At 43.9% G+C, this 23,534-nt stretch overlaps 1 protein-coding gene across 1 annotated transcript in view; it reads right to left on the reverse strand.

The window, feature by feature from the left end:
* LOC118232307 (ankyrin-2-like) overlaps positions 1 to 23,534 on the reverse strand; it is a 104,226-nt gene that overhangs the window by 19,065 nt on the left and 61,627 nt on the right. The window contains exons 29-46 of the mRNA XM_035427194.1: positions 22,428 to 22,463; positions 20,235 to 20,459; positions 18,187 to 18,285; positions 17,285 to 17,439; positions 16,584 to 16,795; positions 16,090 to 16,294; positions 15,552 to 15,648; positions 15,087 to 15,315; positions 14,355 to 14,480; positions 13,857 to 13,979; positions 13,429 to 13,461; positions 12,682 to 12,703; positions 5,394 to 10,592; positions 4,283 to 4,360; positions 3,604 to 3,735; positions 3,086 to 3,232; positions 2,661 to 2,886; positions 2,263 to 2,338 (exon numbers count right to left, since the gene is read on the reverse strand). Of these exons, the coding sequence (XP_035283085.1) occupies positions 2,263 to 2,338; positions 2,661 to 2,886; positions 3,086 to 3,232; positions 3,604 to 3,735; positions 4,283 to 4,360; positions 5,394 to 10,592; positions 12,682 to 12,703; positions 13,429 to 13,461; positions 13,857 to 13,979; positions 14,355 to 14,480; positions 15,087 to 15,315; positions 15,552 to 15,648; positions 16,090 to 16,294; positions 16,584 to 16,795; positions 17,285 to 17,439; positions 18,187 to 18,285; positions 20,235 to 20,459; positions 22,428 to 22,463 (7,420 nt within the window). The remainder of the gene's footprint in view (positions 1 to 2,262; positions 2,339 to 2,660; positions 2,887 to 3,085; positions 3,233 to 3,603; positions 3,736 to 4,282; positions 4,361 to 5,393; positions 10,593 to 12,681; positions 12,704 to 13,428; positions 13,462 to 13,856; positions 13,980 to 14,354; positions 14,481 to 15,086; positions 15,316 to 15,551; positions 15,649 to 16,089; positions 16,295 to 16,583; positions 16,796 to 17,284; positions 17,440 to 18,186; positions 18,286 to 20,234; positions 20,460 to 22,427; positions 22,464 to 23,534) is intronic.

Below are 23,534 nucleotides of genomic sequence, written 5' to 3' on the forward strand. Positions count from 1 at the left end.
TTCTGTTTCTGTTGCATTTGTTTCTGTTAACTGTGGGTCATGTTCAACAATTGCTGTTTCTAAAGACAGTACTACACATTCAATTTCAGAACCTACTGATTCAGGCGAGGATGGCCTGTATTCAGTAGCTAATGACTCTGGAAGCAATGGCGTATATTCCATGTCTGATGCCACTGATTCAGGTGAATATGATCTACATCCTGATATATAAAATGGTAGCCATGGCCTATATTGAGGTATAGGCGAGTCAGGCGACAGCGATCTAAATTCATTTATGGATGCTGTTGACTCGGGTGATGATGGCCTGCTTTTCATATCATATAATTCAGAAGGTGGAGAGTCATATTCACTGTCTGATGTTATTGACACAGGTGATGATGACCTACGTCCAGCCATAAATGATACAAACTCAGGGACTCCCTGTCTGTACTGAGGTATGGGAGAGTCAGGGGACAGTGACCTGTATTCATGGACAGATGATATTGATTCAGGAGATGATGGTCTCATATCTGTTAGTATCATTGCTGATTCAGGTGACAGTGATCTGTATTCAGTGTCTAACTGTATTGTTATTAACTCAGATGAAATGGGCCTAAGTTCTGTAAATGATTCAGGTGATATTGGTCTATGATCCAGGTCAAACAATGTTATTTCAGGTGTTACTGCCCTGCATTCAGTTTCAGATGTCACTGATTGAGGTGATATAGGTCTATATTCTCCTGCAGCAAAATATGGTAAGGCTTCATATTTGAAGACAGGTGTTGTTAATTCAGATGTTTCATATTTGATTACAGGTGGTACGGGTGATGGGGGTCTATAATGTGGTACTGGTGAATCAGGACAGAGAAAACTGCATTCTGTCACTGACCCTACTGATTGAGGTGAGGAGGCTCTACTCTCGGTCCAGACCATTGAAGATTCAGGTGTTGAAGGTGGATATCCAGGAACGGGAGAGTCTGGTGACAGTGATCTATAATTATCAACTGACTTTACTGATTCAGGTGATGTTGGTCTACATTCACTTATTAACACAAGTTCTGGTGTATATTCCAGGAGTGAGTCAGATGACAGAGCTTCTGACAAAACAGATTCAGGTGTTGATGGTCTATGCTCAAAATCTGGTGGTGTAGCTGCCAGTGTAGATGACAGGGGTCTGTGCTGAATTACTGGCATGTATAAGTCACTACTGTGCTCAAGAATGGTTGTTAACAAGTTTGGTGATGGGGCTCTACATTCAAAGGCTGGAGGAGCTGTCAGAGAGTCATGTGACACCTGAATAAATTCAGGATCTCCTTGAGATCCATGTAGAATGGGAGTATTTGGTGCACCAGGTAGAGCCTCAACAAATCCTTGTGATGCCTGAGGAAAATGGCTGGTACTTAGGTTTAATTCAGGTGAGGCTGGCTCATGTGCCCAGACAGATGAATCATGATGCTCTTGGCTGGGTTTCTTGGGAAGCTCGAGTGTAGCCAGAGCTAGCTTCAGCTTGGCTTCATCCACATCGATTATGCTTGTGGAAGACAGTGATTCATCAGCGCACATGGGCGTAGCCTGGAATGTTCTGCCTACTTCTTTGAGTTCAGAGGGCACTGTCCTGTCGCAGCTGTGAAGTTCTTTCTGTTCCTCATTGGGAGTTGGTGATTTTTGACCCAAGTCCTCACTGGTGGACTCCAGTAGGACCACATCATAACCAAACAAGGCTCTGTAAAACCTCTCGGATATCTCATCAATGTGCTGCTGCGTCAACCACTGCCTTTCAACTGGCTGGCTAGATTCAACTTCCGCCTGATCATCCTCAGTCGACTGTGGTGGTGTAAGACCTTCATTGGCCGTGAAGCTAATTTTTTCAAACGACCTGTGCCGAGTAACAGGGGTCATAGTGAGGGATGCTGTCGAGACGTAGGTATGGTCCTGTGGAGTCTCTTTCATCTCCACCAACAGCTCGTTGAAGTCCGGCTCAGCCTGCTCAGACTCAGACAGGCAACTGCCAAAGTCCCTGATAAATATGGGCTCATTCTCACTGTTGCCTGGTGACAACTTAGCCTCACCAGCTGTGGCTTTGGGGAGCCCAGGGGACACTCTGCCCAGCTGGGTACCATCTTGAGCAATTACTTCAGTGGGTTCAACAGAATCGGGTGGGGACAGCATGGTGCTGCCCTCTGATGGCTCTTTGAGGGCAGGTTTTCCATTGTACACAATGTCACATGCCTGGGACTGGAGGCTCTGGGGCACAGTTGTGTACAATGTGAAGAAAGGACTTACGTGTTTCCAAGAACCGACAGGCCCCTTCTCAGCTCCAACCTTTTCAGATGTAGTCTTGGCTGCACCGCCTGATGAACTGAAACAAATTACAGAAAGACAGAGTTACTCTGCATCTGTTTTTGCACAAAACTCAGTATAATGACACATTTAAAAACAAATGTGGTTAAAACAAAGAAATTGTATTTTATTAATGGAACAGACCCTATTTTAATTTCAGCGTTTTTACTCTTTATTCTAAGTATTGTAGTCTTGCTTTTTGTAGTTTAATCTGGCTATATATGTATGTTCTTTTCTGAAGATGTGTTTTAATGACCTTCAAAGTAAATCATCACAGAATTATATATGCTGTGAACTTTAAAGGCTGAAATTAAAAAACTGAGCAATGGCTTTTTACGTACTGTGTCTGTCGGTTAGCCTCCAGCTTCTCCTTCTGTGTGTGCCTCAGAATCTCTGTCACAGATATGTCGCTGTCTCCCCTGGGCGTGGTCTCTGGGAGGGACGTGATGCTGGCGGAGAGGTCCTCCTCTGACACTACAGGGGGCCCAGTTCCTGGTTGCCTGGGTGACGCCTCAGAGCGCCGCACTGGCCTGGGACTGTCGATGTCCTCATGAAGTGCAGAGAAGCCTGAAGTGACACAGACACACACGGACAAATGCGCACACACACACACACACACACACACACACACACCCACACATTCTATAAGCCTTTCATGTAGTTTACATGATGGTTACTGGGTTATATGATCCAGTGACTGCAGCGAGATCTTCATCTGATTTTATAGACAGTGAAAGACAGTACAGGACAGTTTAATGTACAGTACCTTCACTGTGATCCAGTGCAATGGTCTTCTCGATTTCTGCGTATGTCCGCGAGGACTGGTCTTGACTGGACTTGATTTTTTTTGTTTGGATGAGGTGCACAATGTCCATGCGGTTTATCTTTGTCAGCCTCTTCATTAGGGTACCCTCTGTTTGCAAATGGAAGCAGTTAAGAAAAATTATTTCAGTCCACATTGAAACAAATAATGGACTGAGTCTTATGATTATAAGCATCTTCACTTACAGAACATTTCTAAAAAACTACATAAATAGTACTGTTTATAAGGAGTTTATCAGTTCTCTTGCATATGATTCTGTAGCAGTACAGTAAATATTTTATAGCGCTCAAATAAAACATACTGAGTTGTAGAAAAGTTTAAGAGCTCTTTAAAGCTACTGAAGTGTTATTGAGGTCAGTCTAAACACTATTTTAATATCAAATGTGGGCAACCAGGAACCGGCTTTATGGCATGATCATCCAAACTGCCATCATCTAAGTCTTGTACAAAAACACATCCACCTGTGGCATGCTTTCCCTCTCTTTCCATCCAGTACTTCAGCAGGGCGTGGCTTTGGTCCTGCAGTGAATTTGGGTTCTCCGTTCTTATCTGATGGATCTGGTCTTTGCTAAACTCCAGCTCGTGGGCAAGCTCTACATGAAAAAATAACCATTAGCTCCATTTCCATCAGAATGAGAGAGCAAAGTTAAGAACTCTAAAAAAAACCCACCAAGACTGGTGTTTTTGTTGGGGGAAAAAGAATCAAGTGGTTTTGCACATAAGGTATATGTTGCAGTCAGGGATGATTAAATGTACGTTACCTGATCGCTCTATTCAGTTATACCTTCAATTTAGTATTTAACCAAATTATGAGAAATGCTGTGATCTATAATTTTTTTGCTTGTTATAAATGTTTATTTTTTGTATGCACAACACACAAACACATGGTGTCTTGCTAACTGTAATATCAGGTAGGTAGGTATGCCTCAACAAAATGGCCAGTGAGTTCCCAATTGCTTGCGTAAGAAGCTCTGTTCAGGACAGGAAGTGGTTTTCAGTACTGTGATGTGCAGTGATGTCACATTCAAAAACTAAAAATATAATTGGTCCCAGTGGTAATTATCACTCTGAACCAACCAGTATGTGTGGTACATCGTCACTGTGGGCCAGTCAGGTGGTAAAATGCAGAGGTCCACTCACCCGTCCAGCTGAAGCCTAGGTGGTCAGCAATGACAGCCAACCTCTCTTCCTTCCGCTCAGCTTCCTCCTGTGGATCTACTGTAAGTATCATCACAACAAAACAGGTCAGCAGGGACCCATGGGATTCCCACAAAGATCAACTTAAAATTGTGGGAAAAACATCTTCTGCTGAGGAAAAAAAGATCTCTGCTGGCTTTCTTTTTTTTTTTTTTTTTAATGTGCAGTAAGCACATTATGCTGCCAAATATCTTGGTGGCTGTCAGCCAAAAGAAAAAAAAGAAGAAAAAAACTTTACATTCCTACAGCCTTGTCCCTGTACAATATACTTATTGTATATGTGTACAATAAGTATGTTTCAGCAGAATGTAAGCATTGTGAACATCTTAAGCATTAAGTACATATTGCTATATAATATTTACTGCATAGAGATCTACCAAAATGTATTGCACTTACATTGTGGGGATTATATTATCCTTTGTTGTTTTTTCAAATGCACTTACACAGGACAAAGGCCACTGTAATGTAAAGTTTTGACTACATTTAAATGAATGATGGTATTAATCATTGTTTGTTTGTTTAAATAAGGCTGGATTAATAAAATAACTTATGCCATTCAACAAGTAAAGAAAAGCATTTTAGCAAAACCATGCCAATTATGCAGCCAAAGTAAGGTGGCTGGTTGCTTAAAAAGATGTACTCTATGTTTCTACATTCCTCTTTAATTGAACTTTTTGGTAAAGGGTCTACTACTTTAATACTTGCAGCATTCAAGTACCATGTACTTGATACACTAAAGATATAGCACGTAATCCAAAGTAAACTAACATACATAAGGAATTCAACAAGAACAGAAGGATGTTCTCTAGAATTCCTTTTAAAATATCTAGAAAGAAATAATGACTTAATTACTTTCCTTGTCAAGCCTTTAAGTCAATCTTGAGATTTTCCAAACACATATAAGGAAAAGAGACGATAAACAGACACGGCTCAGAACAGCACAGAAGCAGTCACAAAAGCTTAAGCCTTAGCTAAGAGAGAGAGAGAGAGACAGCACTTTAATGGCTAGCGTGCAGAGGCACAGAGAGAGACAGCCTCGTGTGCTGGCAGGTACCTTGACTTTGGCCTCTGGCATTTTCACTGGGAATTCGTTGCATCTGTGTCTCCACAGAATCGTCCCAGAGGGGTCTCATGTCAAAGACGTCTTCAGGGAGTGGGAACTGCATTTCGGGAAAAGTCTCACTCTCTACGACAGAGGCGTCTAAGGTACTGCTCTCATCATCAGAGACGGCCGCCTCTTGCTCATTCTCGGCCTGTGCCAGCCTTTCCACTAACTTCGCTGCCTCATCGCTTATTTCCTCAAAAAACTCAATTGAATGCTTGTAAGCCTCAAAGAACTGCTCTTTGTTTTCTTTGGCTGGAGTGGAGGTGTGGATTGGCTGCCCATGTTTATTCAAAACTGGTAGCCTGGAGTGGAATGTCTTTGGCTTGGTGGAGGAGTCGTCACTCTCTGAGCAAATGTTCTTTTTCGACGACTCTCCCTCGCAATAACTCTTGGCCACAGAAGACCTTTTGGATTTGGCATCCCCGGAGGGACCTGCATCTGTCTCAGACTTGCTCCTCAGTTCCATCTTTACAGGCAACTTACACTTTTTGTCTTTTAGAGACTCGGCACGCCTGACCAATGGGTCGGCAGCGGGCTCAGGCTTAAGTGAGCTGGCTTTGACTGGTATTCTAGATTTGGACTTGGCTTCCTCCTGCCTTGAGGGGGCAGCCTTGTGAAGAGTGGCTGATGAGGGTGATGCAGTGTGGGAGAGGGCTGGGGAGGCTGGCTTAATGGGGATTTTTGACACCTTTTTGCCACTAGAAGGAGGTGCTGTAGTTTCCTTTGGGAGCTCAATAACTGAGTGTTGATCTTCCGGAGAGGAGTCAGATGACTCTGCCTCCTGCTCGGAGTAAACAGACCGGGTGATGGTCGAGAAGGCTGTCTGGATGATAGCTACCACTGGCTCTGGGGAACAGAGGTCGGCCCCTGTGGGACTCTCCCCTGTATTTTTGTCCAGGTCAACTCCTGCCTCTTCCTTAACTTGAGTGTCATTCTTTGTGGGCTTAGCCGAAGCTGAAATCCCCATTTTAATGGGGATTTGAGACTTTGCCTCTGAAATTGTAGCAGAGGTAGCTGTGCTCACCACCTGATCCTGTTCTGTTAAGGCAGATGTCAGGCAAGAGGGCTCAGTTGCATCTTTCACCCCTTCATGCTCTTCATCAGCCTTGATCACCAAGGACAGATTGGTGGCAACTGCTGGTTCTGCTTCAGTGACCTCGCCATCTTCTCTGGCCTCATCTGAGACTACCTCTTCTATGGGCTGCTCACCTAGTTGGAAGAAGGCAAAGCCTTCTTCTTCATAGTTCCTCTTTGTCATGTCAATTGCACCACTTCGGGTCATCTCAAACAGCTTTCCCTCCTGGAATAAGAAAGGGTTTGATTCACCAGTCGGTGTTCCTTCATCTGTGGGTGTTCTCCCGGGGGTGGTGTCTGGTGTCGGGCCCTGGGACTGCCGATCCACCATTAAACCCAGGATCTTCTGCTCTTCTTCCTTAACTCGTGCTGCAAAGGCATCATCATCCTCCCGAATGGAGCTCCAGGGGTCAGAATCTCTCTCTACCCTTGCTGTGACCCCCTTTGACTCAGTTTTTGGGGCAATTGTCTTCAGGTCATCTTCCTCTTCATCTTCTTCCGTGTCATCGTAAATGCAGATTTCAGGTTTGAACACATCACGTTCCTGTCCCACATTAACCAGGAAAGGAGAAGAACTTTTACCTTTGTCAGAATCCTCAAAGTGACTCAAGTGATCTCCTTTCACTTCATCAGTCACATTGCTCCCAGCCCGCCTATCTACACCAGCACGAGTCTGTGTGCCATCAGCCTCCGTATCCTTTCCTCCCCCAGAATCCTCTTTGATTCCCCTCAGCTTTTTCAGGCACTCTTCCTTCTGCTCGTCAGTTATGTTTGCTGCCCCGTCAGTGCGGGAGGAGGTCACAAGGGCCGACTGCGAGTGGCACTCTTTTTTCTCGACTCGAATCTCCACAGACGGTGGTGTGTGTAACCGTTCTGCGCAGTCAGTGGTGAGCCCTCTGTTGGGAACAGATTTGTCTTTTTCTATGTGTGGCGGAAAGTCTGGCTTGTCTGAAACATGCCAGGCAGTTGAGGCGTGTTCTGAGACAGATTGAGGCCCCCCCTTGGCTTCTTTTCCCCCTGCTGTGCTGCTGGTAGCTGCTTGGCAGACTTCTTCAGTCACAAAAGGGCTCTCATGCACACCTGCTGGAAAAGGAGAGGGAGGTTGTACTTTAATAATGGATTCAACGGAAAGAGCTAATTCTGAGTCCTGTTTGGACTTGGTAAGCTCACGCTCACTCTCAGAGGTTCCCTCATTGGGGAGCTCTATGCTTATTAGCTGTTCTCTATCACCTCCAGTCTCAGAAGCTACTGAAGAGTCTGAGGCTTTGATAACTTTTCTACCATCTTGTTTATTTTTGGCATCCTGCTCCATTTCATCAAAAGTTTTAATTTTTGCAGCCATTTTAAACATCTCTTCCTCTGGGGTGAATTTCTTTTGAGGATCGCTACTTTCGGAATCGTCTTCCTCGGCATCTTCTGGGATGGCGAATGGCTTTGATGGCAGTGAAAGGGTCTGGAGGTCCAGTATTTTGGGGTTGACCTCATAACTTACCTCCTCAGAGCTAGGGGTGTCTGGTGAGAGGGGGCTCTTACCCGAACTTTCTATCTGGGACGTCTGCTCGAAACTGTCATCGTCCACACTGCCCTCTTGGTCTCTGAGGAGCCTACTGCGTGTGGGGTCAGGGGGAAAATCAGTCTTAGTGGGCAAAGAGTGGCCAGTGGCTACCCCGGACTGCTCTTCGACCGGAGGGAAGCCTGCTTTGGCTTTCTGTTCTACGGGACTGCTCTCTAGTGAGTCACGACAGGGGGACTCCTTTGTGGGGCTCGGTTCGATGGAGTCAGGGGTTTTATGGGAGGAGTTATCTTCCATGAGTGGACTAGCTTCCAAAGAGTCCTTGTGACTTATAGGCAGAGAATCATCGGCTAAGGGGCTGAGGGCATCTGAATCTTGCTGTCTGATGGGTAGGTCTAAGGTGCCGTGATGGTACGTGGATGCCTTTTCAGCCACCAGGCCAGTGGACACTGGTGATGCTTGACCATCAGTGGCTAACTCGTCATTAAGGAAAGCACCTACAGTGTGAGGGATCCTCTTTGAGAGCTGTTGGTCTTTAGGCAGATTAGAGGAGGCAGAAACACTTTCACTCTCAACAGAGACACGCTCATCCTCAAAAAATATTGCCTCACCCTTGAGGCCTGACACAGACTCACTTGTGCTCTGATCATCCGGCTCCATGGGGGAGGTGGGGAGGGTCATTTCCGCGGAACGATCATCAAACGACACAATCCCGGAGTCTCTGGCAGTTGATTCCATGGCTATGCTTTCAGACTTATCTTTGGGGACACTGTCCTTTACTTCTCCCTTACTCTCTTGAGTGGCAGGCACCTTAGCCCTCTCCTCACATTTTGCATGCAGAGCAGCTGCATTTTTTGCAGCCCTCTCAAGTACTGGCTGGTCAGTCTTCTTGGGTGAGAAGACCAGACCTTCAGGGCTGGTTTCTGGGGTCTCTGCTAAGCCTTCATGCTTGTAGCTCTCCTCTGAGCTCAACTGAGGGGTACCCTCACCTAAGCTGATGCTGGGGGAGTCAGCCCCACCCTCATGCTTGAGGCTGTCAGAACTATCATCAAGGGCACCATTCTGAATGCCACGATCAGGGAGAAACACCTCTTCTTTGGCCAGGTCAGGCGAGAACACTATGGCGAGGTCTGGCTCTGCGGCAGGGTCAGAGTCCACAGCCGCTGAGGTGTGACCTTCCACCCCTCCATCAGAAGTCTTCCTAAACTGCTGATACTCAGTGTTGTCTTCTAGCTCTGCTTTTATGTCTGCACTAAAGTCCTTGGAGTGCTTCCTGTCTGGGCTGATTTGTAAGTCTCTCTCTTTGCATGATTTGTCTTGCCCTTGTGCATCCAAGGACATTTCCTGTGTCTGAGCACATAAAGTTGTCATGGTTTGTGTGATTGTTTTGGAATGGACAGAATGGGATTTAGTTGTGCGTGTAAGTGTGGTCTCAGTTTTAGATGTGGAGGCCTTGTGCTCGAAAAGACCTGACTTTCTCTTTGAAGGGTCCTGCCCTGTCTGGAAGGCTTTCATAAGTTCTCGCACAGACATAGTCTCTTCCAGCCTCTCAGAATCAGATTTGGGTGACTTAGGAGAGGCTGACTGAACTTTAGGACTTTCTTTCACAGGGCGAGATGACTTGCTCTCAATGCTCACATGGGAGGGCTTACTAGCAGCTTTTTTGTTCCGCCCCTTCTCCTCCTCTTCCACTTTCTGTTGGAGGGCTTTTACTTTGTCTTTTATAGACCCAATGGGAGTCTCCTCCACTACTGGTGACACTGGTGCCTGGGCTTCAGTTGCAGGAGCGCTCAGGAGGACATCCCCATCTAGTGACTCCTCTGAGCTTGTTCTGTGCAGGTCTGCTTCGCCTGCCTGTTTTCTGTCCTTCAGCTTCCGCCTAGCTGGCTTTCTGATTTCACCGGGGAGCTCTTTAGCATCTTGCGACAAAACTTTTTTCCGATCCCTGCTTACAATGACCTCACTGAATGTCTCTTTGACTATATCTTCCTGTGTGGCATGACCAGCAGCCTCCGGCACATCTAGGAGGTATTCCTTCAGGTCTGTACTCAGGTGTGTGACCATGCCAGATATGTCCTTCACCATCTTTGGCTGGGAAGTTCCTCTGTCAATTTTAACTTCTTGCAACAAGGGTTCCTGAACATCAAGCAAAGCCATCATTTTGGCCTCTTCAATTTCATGGTCAGTGAGAAGAACCCACTCTTCTTCCTTCTTGACAGACTGGCTTACTGTTTCCCCTGTTTCTTTTGACTCTGTCTCAGCCATAACTGTGCATGTTCCGCTACGCAGTATCTTGCTGACTTTCTCCAAATCCTCTTTCACCTTCTCCACTATTTCAAAAGGCTCCCCTGGCTCCTCCTCCACCCCTTTCTCAAGTCCACCCCCTTCAACCGGGCTTGATTTCTCTGTGGAGTCGGTAGTAAGGATGGCTGTCATTTTTATCAGGTCTTGTTTCATCTCTGACACCTCCGAGAGCAAGTCCGGACTAGCGAGGGCAGGGGAGTCTCTAATCAAGTGTGTTTTCAGGACGGACGTTTCTGTTGATTCAGTCTCTTCATCATCTTCCCAATTTGAAAAGGACAAGTAAAAGTAAAAAAACCAAATAATGGAAATTAAAGGAAACAGAGATTGGAGAAATGAGATCAGGACAGGAACAGTACAAGATTTCAGGTTCAAAGGGTGGCGAGAGAAGAATATCAACCAAGAAAGGAAGTGGGGAGGTAGGGGAGGTATGAGCCCATGATATCAAAGGCAGGACAGCAGCAAAGCCAAGCTAACAAAAGAAAAAATGGGGAGGGCATGGACGGGAAATAACTTGCTTATCCACAAAAAGTACAAAAGTATGTACATCCATACGTATGGCAAAAAAACGAATCTAATGAAGAAACCACAAAAAGAGGAAACAAAAGGAAAATCACAAACCCACAAATAAACAAACACAACGAAACAGGGACACAGTGGAAACAAACACTGGTAGACATCTCAAGATTGTTCAAGATGTACGAGAGTCATGTCTACAAAGAATAAAGTGAAACTATTTGACAAACACCCTAAATAAGCTTGTATCCAGTGACAGCAAACTGTCAGGAAATGGTTTACAGTACCCTGCCAGAGCAGTGGTATGAGAGTGTTCTCTTCTTCTATTGTGATGGCAACCATGGGAGTCTTACTGCAAACCAGCATTTTAAATAAAGGAAGGATTTGTGTCTACAGAACATTGAGTACGCTATGAAAGAATGTGTGGTCCACTTCCACTACTTCTACCGACATATGAAAAAATTGTAAATACACATAAAGCAAAAGAAAAATAATAGGAAATGGAAAAACATAAGGAGATGAATAACTTAATTAAAGCTAAAGTGAATGAAAATAATTAAGAGAAGAATGTTTTTCAAACAAAAACTATCTGAAGTACACTGGAACCGCACGCACACACACAGGCAAACTCACACCACAGGTAAGCCAAGTTATTTCCATGCAAAGCAAAAGGATTTGTGTCAGCATGCAGCCTCAGGTGAGAAATACTGAGCTAGCAAGGAAATTTAGAGTGAAATTAAAAGAGGAATAAATTAAGTCCAGAAGAATCCAGAATAGTATTTGGAGAACAAAACTGGAATGCTGGAATGCTTTGAATATCAGCAAACCATAGTGTGGTAAGTTACATATTTTTATTCCTCAAATTAACAACTACACGGGGAGAGGACTCGCATTATATGTATGCCTAAAACCACATATATGCTGTATTAAGTAGTATGTTATAACATACACATAACATACTCATTCATAAATACAGCTACTGATCTATAACGTTTTGATTGTATGATTACAGTGTAGTTGCGCTCTACAAAATCTTGATTTTCCAATATAGAATTTTGCATACAGTACACTAATGTACTTATCAACATTAAAGGGATCTTAAGTTCAGTCCTGCTCCCAGGCATGGACACAATAACACCAAACGAGAGAGGCAGTGGCCCATATTTTTAACAAAGGGCAGGAATGAGACAGAAGGTGAGGGAAAGGGGGGCAGGGAATTGGTATCTTAAATGCAACTTTGCAGAATTACAGTAAAGTAGCAAAATGTTTGATATTCTGGAGAAAAAAAATCTGATTTTGTGTGAACCTCACCACATTATGAATGGCTTTGGATTCGTGAGCATGTGTGGACAGTATTCCTTTTGACACCACTCTGAGATTACTTATTGCACTCTATTAGAAGGTAAAAAAGAGAATGCTGTCCATTATGTTTAGTGAGACATGAAAATGTGACAGAATTATGCCTCAATGGGAGCATAACCTCTTGCAGTGGGGATGGTTTTTTTTTTTTGTAGTTGTCACGGTTGCTATTGTTGTTGACGAGACAAACATGGATAACTTAAAGGGCTTTGAAAAAGAAGCACATCAGCAGAGCTCTCAGGGATTACATCGGAGGTCTACAAACTGAAGTTGACGTTGTCAATTACACTCCATTAGTTAACTACCACAGCAAACAGATTATCTGAGGTCATTATGCTATGTTATAATTCTAATGCTTTCATTTCAAATAAACCTTATGGAAGTTAGTAGTTAAAAGGTTACTAGTAGTTACTAGTATTTTACTATTTCATGAAAAATCATTCTACAATATTCATTAAAAAAATGCAATCTTACATTTGTCATGTGTCCTGCTGGTCTGCAAGAAAGGAATTCAAAATAATACCCACTGTTAAATCATATCAGTCATTTTCTTCATGATTAAACAGCAATTTAAATCAGCAGCAAAATAATCAAATGTAATATGCAATAAATATGAACAAATCAGTAGCAGCTGAGAATGACTTCACCTGTTATTTAAAAAATGGTTGACATACAAGTGACATATATCCAATGCCAGGCCTCACCAACTGAATGGACATCTCCTTAACAAATCTCACTTCACAAAACAAAGACATGTTTTCAAACTAGAACAATGACAAAACAAATCAGTAGGCAAAGGACTCTAGAGTATAAATGTTTCCACCAGAAAGATAAATGACCGTCAAAGACAAACAGGCAGTCATGTGCCACATGCTGGGGTTACGGTGCCTATCCTTACCAGCGTCAATGCTACAGGAAAATTAAAAACAAAACTGGACCAAAACATTCTTTGGAACCACATTGACCGTCTCATAAATTAGTCAGCTAGTATAAACCAGCCTGGCACCATTTCTAATGATCAATTTGGTTTTAGCAACCCTAAATACAATGCACAGTGAAACATTAAAATCAAAACTGGATTTCATTAAAATGAAGAGTTCCTACAACTGCAGGGGGGCTGCCACAAAAGGAAGCAGATTTTACTGACGTAGGGGAGGGAAAAACACAAAAGCAAAAAGAAGAGAGTGTTAGAGGAGGGATGAAAAAGTGGCACAGGGTTACCTCATCATCAGGCTCTTGATCTGAATCGGATTCCTTAGAAGCACAAGAAGCAAGGAGAGAAAGGAGGAAGAAAGAGCAGGCAAAGCAAAGTTACCACGGCAACAGAGCAGAGCTGGAAACAGCCAGATTGGCATGAGGAATTGTGGGAGGGGGTGTGGGGGAGAAGGGTACAAGTTAAAAGACAAGTCTAAAGATGGAAGAATATCCTCTTTGATGTTCTTCCTATGCCACATACATCACAGAAAGCATCAAATTAGAGTATATGTAATACACCTTAGCAATAAGGTGAAATAAATGCATGCAAGGAAGGCACAGTATAGCTCCACAGTAAAAAACAGGATTAAGATCACCTGTATTTAAGATCAATAATACTCAACTGGCGTGCACCGCTAAATGAGGATATTGAGGGCTAGATGTATAGTCCTTACCTTTGAGTATGAAGGTAGTGTGATATTCAGGTTACAGATGGCATTTTGGGCAAGGGTTCTGTAGGACCTAGGCTCCTTCATGAAGGACAAGCGGCCACAAGGCTCCTGGGTGTTGTCTCGAACCTACAACCACAATATATTTAAGCTTATTAATGTTATAGCTCGGCTTTATGTTTAAATTTACATGTCTGCTTGAATTGAGAGCTATAGTATGCTAAAAAAAATATTTCCATGAAAACATGCATACACTTGTTGTGGGAGGGAGAACAAAAGTCATTACAGATAGAAAAAGCTGACATTTATTTCGATAATTCAACTAATATTCACTAAAATTAATCTATACATAATGCTTAACTAGACTGTAAATATACAGTTTAAAAACCAGTTGTGTTAAAAACTACACTACACCCTTGGTAATGTCTTGATGAAATGTGCCATGTACACTTTAACTCTTTGCAATAAGGACTGAGATCAGTGCCCATCTGACCAAGCACTTACTTTAATGAAGAGGGCAAGTCTGTTCTCCTTGAAAGCAAAGAAACTGAAGAGGTGGTGCTGTCCACTTTTGGTCAGAGGCACCAGGTTCCCGAAGCAGTCTGCGTAAATGGGCTTCCCCTCCAGGACCTGCAGATGCGGCATACTGTGTTTCATTTCAACTCCTGACCAAAGTGCATGAAATCCACCACCAAGGACAGAAAGCCAACACTCATGTGCTCATCTCTTAACTTGCTCATTATCCAAAGTACCAGGCCCCCTATGTTATATTATCTGACCATTGTGCTGTGCAGGTTCTGCAGAAATTTGCTGACTGAAATAATTTGGGTGACCTTCCTGCATTACTGTGTCCACTACGTCAGCAGATCCACATACTGTACAAAAAAGAACAGTGAACATGCAGGGCCTTCACAGCACCTGTGATCAGAAAGTAAGAAAGATAGGATCGCTTATAGCCATACCACCAATAATGCTCTGTAGCAAGGATTCGATAAATTCGAATTTCACCCTCTTACCCCCAACTCTGACTGCCCTCTGCATGTGACCCTCAACGCCTTCTTTCAGGGTCTAACACCCCATGTCTGCCCCTCACTGCCCCTCCCCTATCTACCCCCACCCACTTCTACTACCATTCATCTCCTCTCACCGTACTCCTGCCCCCTCCCTATGTTACAACCATACCCCTAGCCCTCTCCCTGTTTTACAACCATACACCTGCCCCATCCCTGGTCTCACCTCCACATCACGGCTGCGGGCCACCTCAGTGAAGTTCTCCTGCTGCTCCAAGGTCTTGTCCATCTTATCGTCCGTCATGCAAAAGCACCGCAGCCGGGCCTCGATGGGGTCGTGCGTTTTGGCAAATATGACAAATTTGGCCATATAGGGGACACATATGATCTCCCGATAAACTTGTGTGGAGAAGTTGACGGACTCCTGGATCTGCCGACAGTCTATGAGCCAGAACCTGCAAGGAGATGGGTGAGTTCACACAAATAAATCCATACAACAGGCACAGTATTATCAACAGTGACATCAAAGAGAGGAAAGCTGCTTTTGAGAAAAATAATGGAAATATGTTTCCTGGGAAAGGATGATTATTTTAAAGTGGTGTCTGGGATCTGCTCTGGCATTCAGGGCAGCCTGAGGCTCTGAGTCAGGGAACATTATGGAACTGGGTTCTTCCTGAGGAGGCAGACTTACCTTGCAGAAACATTTGTGGTAAAGGACACACAGTCATTGATGAACGTAAGGGGCGTGGTTCCTGTAATGTCCTCCCACTGAGCCGGTGTAGTTCCGCCTGAAGTGAAATAGTGGAATAGAAAAATTTAAAGTTACAACCGAATAGATTTATTGCATATTTTGGAAAACAAAAACACAAAACTTCCTCTTCAAAGTTATGGTTTACTAAATTTACTAAGTGCAGTGCATTACATATGGCCCCTGTGATGCATCAACTTGCAGTGTACAGTACTACAAATATGAGCACATGACCATTTATATGAATAATATGTCCTTATAAAGTCAGGTAAAAAGGTATGAATCATTGTGCATATTTTTATAGACCTCTAGCCTTCATCCAACTAGGTTTGTGATTTTTGGTATGTTGATGGACCAAAGGTTTTAATTTTACACAGCTATAGTGGAACAGGCAGAAGATTCCAATAAGAAGCAGACAATGGAAATATGTACCACAGCTCACTGCTGATAGAGTTATCTGAGGAAAGGATATTAGGCTCACCGGTGATGCTACACAGCAGGCGCAGAGTGGGCGTGTCTCCGCCAAAGCCGTTGACCGCCGCATCCGCAGAGTTCTTAGGTACAGGGATCGTCATGGTGATGGGTTTGTGAAATTTCCTCCTCCTGGGCTCCAGGGTGACGATTGGACTGAACGTTGCTTTGTTTCCCAGGATTTTCCTCACCAAGTCAACGTTCATTGGCTGGGCCTGGGTGAGGGGGTGTGGCAGAGGAGAAGGAGACTGAGAAACACCGCCCTCCCTTCCTGACTTCTGCGTCTTTCAGATAATGCTGTCTACACACGCTAAATAAATTATTTTGACTGAATGCATAAACATTGATGGGATAATGACTGCTACCCATAATAGGCACAATCATTTTTTGTTTTTTTCACTGTTGATTACAGATGGTTTTGTTGATGGCAACTCCCTATTGGGAAAGACTGAAAAAGTGTGAGACCACCATGGTTGCACACGTTAGTGAAAAACGGAAGGGTACCTGCAGGCCCACCCGGATCCTCTTGGTGAGCGCGCCTTCTGGGAAGACTGCCTGGACCTGCGGAACAACAGTGCTGCTCAGCACCCCGCCCTCTGGTCCAATCAGGTTGCTGTCCTGCTTGACCCGAGACACCACCGCAAAGTACTGTGGGAAGTCTCGGGTGATGATGCGGCAGATGCGCTTCTTCTCCAGCTCCTCTGGAGGGTCCAGTTCTGCGTCAGGAAAATACAAAATAACACTGACGATAAAAAGAATATGGCAAAACATGACAAAACAATATGATAGTACGCTCAGAAATTGGTACATTTTCAGAACGATACCAATTCAAACTGATGAGGAAACACATTGGAAGTTCTTATAGATGAGACAATGGCTGTCTGAACTGGTGTTCAAACTATGTCAACTTGTCCAACAGGTGTCAGCTATTTGAAAACTACTTTGTTGGAATGTTACTTCAAAATTCTAAGTCAGTGTTCTTGAAGTTACCAGTAGTGATTGTTACATCAGCATTTGACTGTTCAGGTAAGAATGTTCAGGTAAGTAAGTCCACTACAAATGAAACAAGAGGACCATTTGAGACATAGCCCATGTAAAGCAAATTCTTACTGATGAGGTTATAAATTTCAGGCCCTTTTTGATGATGTCACAAAGCAGCGGGGTCAGCGGTCTGTGGTGGCAGTGTGTTCTGTAGGTGGACTCACCCTCGTCCATGCCATTGAGTATCTCGTTGAGCTCCTCTTCTGTGTGCTCACAGTGGTGCTCCTTCCAGCTCTCCCCAGTTTCGCTCCGGAGGATTACCAGCTCCCTCTCCTTCCCTCGCAGAGCAGCGAAGTGAGGGATCTCCACGATCACGGGCCTACATGCCGGGACAGGGACACAGTGACTACTGTGCCCCGCACATTGTCCAAACTGCCCCACCCATCCCCAATACCCATACACCTCAGGTGGTAAGGCCTGAGACACTGACACAGTTGGCTGTTCCCAGAGTGTTTGTGTGTGTGTGTATATATGTGAAATTCAGTATGTGTGAACATACAATATGTTTTTCTAACAAGCAAAGGCTAGAACTCTTGTTTATAGTACAAGGTTGAACAAAGACCAACTTGACTGTTCTACACTGTAAAATTCATCTCAAATTTTCATTAATTTAAAAAATAAGTTACTGTGACTGCCAAACTTATTTACCTTGATCACAGTAGAACTGTGTGTTTAACCATGGGTGTTTAAGATTGTGTCAGGCATTACCACACCATAACGTGAAGAGGGAAATATGATACATGTGCCAATGTCTATGGAAATGTCATGCTTAACTAATGAAAAAAAACCTACCAAGAAAACAAATAAACAAAATCAATCAAAATCATGAGGTGAACTGATCACACATTGCACTAAACACACAAAGCAAACCAGCAAGAGGCGAAGGGCACTGGACAGACAAACGACTACCGTCTTTTGCTTTTTTTAATGCTGTAAAGGATAAAAGTGGGAAATAGCACAGACACGCACAGACGAGACAGCACGCGCAAGCACACCCATATCACAGAGGGTAAAGGAGGGGCATGAGACCAGCATCCATGGATTGTTTCATATGTGTCTCTCCTACCCAAGGAATTTTGTCCCAGGAGGCCCCAGCTGAAGGATTCGGCTAACCAAACTTTCGCCCTCGTTAAGAGGGGGCGGAGCAGTGGGGAGGTGCAGTTTACTGAATGAATCCATAGCAGCAGTGGAGGAAAAAGAGCATAAATAACTCCATTTTGTGTGTTTTTTTCTTCTTCCCCAATTTCCTCGACTACAACCCAAAACCCCACAATAACCCACCCCTCGGGCAACACAGCTTGAGCACAGCAAGGGAAGAGGGGAGAGAAAAAGTTAGATTCAGCCCTTTCCAGCAATGGGCTCTGAAAAAAAGCAAAAACAAATCTGACCCAACAGCAGCAACAATATTAGCCATGGACACGTGCGGCTCAGTAGAGGGTTGAGCTTGCACACCGTTCCAATGAAAACTGATACAGCCCAATCAAAGTGCTTGGTCAAGGTATTTGACAGGCTGAAAATCAGTCATTGATAGCGAGATAGCGAGATAGCTCAACTCCTCAAGTGGGCTTTTGACAGGAATAAGATTTGTTTTTTTTTTTCAAACAAGAAACAGGACATCATGGTCATTTTAACAACGCAAATTCTGGTAATGTCAAAAAAGACCTGCTGAAAATATAGCTATTTAATAAAAGACAGACAATTTTGAAGTGGTAACTCCAGCCATTCCTCACTGCGCTACAGTGACATAAACAAAGCAACCATGGAGCAGTTTTCTAAGTGGACTCCCACTTAAAACGGTCCCGTTAAGGGGTCAGAGTTAGATCGGGGCTCCTGCTGAGATCGGAGAGGAGCCGTAAAACAGACACGGATGCCCCCTCAGATTAGCAGGAGTAAAGGCAGCCTTTAGCAATGGGGCGTGTGAGGGGTGGCGGCAGCGGGGATGAAGGGGGCAGATTTTATGAGTTAACTGAGATTATTAGTAAGAGGATCATTGACTGGGGAGCTAAGAGAGTAGCTTAGAATTAGAATCCCGTAATGAAAAGGCAAATCATGATCATTTTGGAAAAACGGTCAGGGAAGTATAGCGCTCTGGGGAAGGAGGGAAGGGAATGAGCCACATGTCTAAAAAAAGCACTGGAAGTTTAAATCAAGGCAAGCCTGTCCAAGTTCTAACATGCAAGGACATGCAGCTGGCCTTGCTGGAGCTATTAATAGCAGAACATCAACTACTTAAGACCGAGAGTTTCAGGCCATTCATCCCATAGTGCCCAAGGGCATGGTCTGGACACAGTGTTGCGACAACAACCAAAAAAAAAAAAAATACAGTAACTTGCTTTTATCATTCGTCTTCCAAAAAACGACTATGTAATTGGAAGTAAAGAGGAAATGTAGCTCTTATGTCACTACCATGTACTGTATCATTGCAGCCATGGCGCCAGAGTGATGTCCACAGATAAGCTAGTTTGTAAATTAAAACATTTGACTGGATCCAGAGACCCAGAGAGGGACTGGTAAGAGCTCTGCTGGCTTGGATTTGCTTTCCAGAGTAAATCATTATGACCGCATTTTTAATGCTCTGTCAAGGCATTGAAGAGCAAATAATCAAATGTTAATAATGAGAGACGTGAAAGGGAATTCTGGCAACACATGATAATGCTTCATCTTTTTATCAGAACATATAAAGCAATTGTGGCCAATTTAAAAGAGCTAAAACTATCAGAAAATAATTCAGATGTCTGGAGCACGACTTCACATGTAAGCAAGTACATGTCTGAGCAAGCCGATATAACATGTTGCTCTTATAAAATAACCGAGCAATTATCAAATTTGCACGAAAACAATATTACTATCACAGTTGAAATAGTGTTCAATGAACACACAGTTCAGTTTGCAATATACACATTAATATAAACCTCAATTTTACTACCAGTCGCCGCCCACAATTAGTTGCCATACTTTACAAGTGAATAGAGGCTACCTGTAAGCCAGAGATGTCATATTTTACAGGTTTTCCATAAGCTATCTTTCTCTATATTACCATCTTACACAGTCTCTTGCTACTGCCTCTCCTCTCTCTCTCTCTCTCTCTCGCTCTGTGGGATAGAGTTCTCTTACCCGAGGAACTGCGCTCCAGACGGCCCCACCTCGATGAGCCTGCTGGCCAGCCCCTCGCCCTCCACCATGGGGGGCATGGTGGCCAGGCGGTGGCGTTTCACCAGGCGGCAGGTGACGCGGGTGGGGGCGCTACACTTGCGCGGGGGGATGATGATGCGCAGGCCGTTGTGGCGGCACCCTCGCATGGCCCCGCCCCTCGCGTCCACCATGAAGCTGACCAGGAAGCTGCGGGACACAACACGCACGCAGACACAGACACGCACACACACATACAAAAACACACACACATACACACCCACATTAAATTAGGCTATCGCACATGTACAGCAGAGAGAATAAGGCACTTCCTGTCAGAGTGAGCGCTATTAGTCTTGACTAACAAAGGGGTGTCAGAAAAACAAGAGAATGGTTATCATGCATGAATCTGGATTTGACCTCAATACTTAACTAACTGTGCAGTGTGCTAGCCATTGAGGGGCCCCCAACCCAACATTATATGCATAAAATTTAGAATAATTAGGGGGCCCTTATTGGTGCTGGGGCCCTAAGCAGCCATTTACAGTATGTCACTTATTGAGCTGGGTCTGCTGTGGTATGATTCAGGTTAAATAAATAAAACAGTAACTTTCTGATTTGAATAAAACACTAATAATTCATAAACTCAAAAACAGTGAAGAGTAACTGAATATTTACTGCAAAAAATGTACATAAACCCACCTTTTCAATTAAAACATGCCTTGAATATTACATTTAAAAATGGGGCTTGCTTAAGATATTTGATAATGAAATAAACAGGAGCCCTTGTTTCTGTACAAACCCCTCATGCAGAAACACAAGTTAAAAGCACAGATGCACCTTGGGAAACACAACATGCAGTGAGATACAACCATGGTGTCCCCAGGGCTGGACCACACCTTCTCATCAACATATTATGGTAGAAACACACAGCAACATGCAGGCTTCATTTCAAAGGACAACACACCATGTCAGTTTGTGAACCTTGATGTTTAAGAACCACATACTGTACCACAGACCAAAAAACACACCACTCAGTAGTTACCGGTTATTAAGGCTTCATGAACCCCATAATGGGTTGAACTTTCACATGTTGTCAGTCATGGACTCATATGAACCAACTAAAAGATTTTAAAAATTGCTAAGAACAAAAATGGTTCATATAAGTGAGTCACTGAAAGCATATGAAGGCTCCACAAATCTTAGGGTAGGAAACCTCAATTTCCCAGCAGTTTCACTTAGTACTGGACAATGTGAGGTAATTATCTGTGAAACAGGAACAACAATGACTGGACTCAATCACAATATCAAAAATGGCCTGTGAGTTGTGACAAATGGATACCGACAAGACAAGGAGGGATGAAGGTCAGATTCTTCAATGCCCCAAGCATAAGACTTGGTAAACCCAGTAACTATTCTCTCTACAAGACCCCCAATCAGTCTCTGATTGGCCACGGTGTCTCAAACGCCTGCCCGAGGGTGTGCTTGAGTGCGAATGGCAGCTGGAGAAGACCTTGTCATCCGCAGCACGTACCAAACAGGCAGAGCCACATGTAAACACATGCGTCCGTGCGTCCGCTCCTTTAGGTTAAGGACTGAGTGTTTAGGCACCGTTCCCAAAGGAGGGAAGGGGAAAGGTAGAATGCAAAAGCACTCTTTAGTTAGTGTTGATGCCTCACAAGACGTGGGTTTGATTTTTGCTTGAGGTGCTTCTGGGCTCTTTCAGGTGTCCCTTGCCACAGGGAGAGAATGTACTTTGATTCAGAGGCTGTGAGACTGTGACAGTGAGGTCACTAGCGACAAGCCACAGTATATACAGAACAGCATATGGCACCACCTGACCAGTCTTTGCTGTGCAGTGTAGAACCACTGAGGTAGGGGGATTCTAAGATGTGTATATAGGGTGTGATAGGACTCTTTAGTCCCATTTGGAATCTAACTGAACCAAAGTTCCCTCTGAAAGAAAGATGTGAATTTAACCCTGGTGATTTTGGATGCTCCTTTGGTTGTTTTTAAAAAGCTGATCTAAATGAAAGAGAGTATCCCAGCAAGAGCCCAGAGGCAGAGTGAGCGGGAGGATTACAGAGAGAACCCGCCATCAGGTCAGAACACTGAGAGGGGCGGAAGAAGAGGAGGATGAAGAGAGGGAAGAAGAGAGGCCAAGGTGCAGTGCATCACCTGCTGTTGTCATGATCATGGCACGGAGAGGAACGGCTGAAAACAGAACAGAAACCCGGTAAGAGAGTCAGAAAAGGGGGAGAGGGAGAGGGAGAGAGATAGAGAGAGAGAATAAGAAAGAGCTGTCTGAATTGTTTGTGCATTAGAACCAATTAATTCCTGAGTGTGTTCAAAGGCTCTGTTAGCTCTCATAACATATTTATTATAGTAACCTGAATTTATTACTCTAACATGCTGATTTTTTCACAGCGATTATCAGTGGTAGTGCCAAAAGAAACAGCCAGCTAGCAAATAACCTAAGTACAACGAAAAGACTAAGTTAGTGAGGAATACATTCTAAACACAAAATTTACCTTTGGTATATCATTTAGACCAAAAATGAACACAATTTACATTTACAGAGTAATTTATAAATTACTTTTGAATGTGTGTACAAGAGCTAACCTGAGCCACACCAAATGATACTCAGTGCAGTACATGTTGCAAATTACAGAGAAGGCTGTACAAAGTTACGATCACAGACCACTAATTAGCAATAACACAGAATAGCTGTGTTGCACTTCCTGAAGGTGTTTTTAACCACTGAAATTCATATCACACTGAGAACTAAGCAGGTACAGAAATGTTTTTGAGCTCTGTGATTGGTCAGTATTCTCCAGTTCTAATTACAATGCACAATCACAACTGTGTCTGAGCATAAAATATTGCCACAAAAAGCTAGCGAAGGCAGGTGCTATTTCTGAGACATAAAAGACTTTGAGACTTTGACTTACAAGACAGGCCCTGCTATGTTAGAGCTAAGTGGCAATACAATTAGTGTTAGTGAGTGAAAGCTGGCTTTATGTTGGAAGTTTACTGAGCTGGTCAGTCATACTGCTATTAAATGCAAACCAGGCCTCCACCCAGAATGAGGACTGGAAGGTTTGAATAAAATGTAGCAGCAGAATACTGAGAAAAACAGCCAGGGTATTTAAGCACTGGTTATTGTGGGAGGGTGGGGAATGCGTGTCATTCCAGGAGATAACAACAGTAACCACGCTGTGTACCTGTGTGCGAGTGTCTCTGTATGTGTGTGAGCATGTGTGTGTGTACCGTGTGTGTGTGCGT

This window comes from Anguilla anguilla, chromosome 7 (genome assembly GCF_013347855.1).
Source record: "Anguilla anguilla isolate fAngAng1 chromosome 7, fAngAng1.pri, whole genome shotgun sequence".
Classification (NCBI taxonomy): Eukaryota; Metazoa; Chordata; class Actinopteri; order Anguilliformes; family Anguillidae; genus Anguilla; species Anguilla anguilla.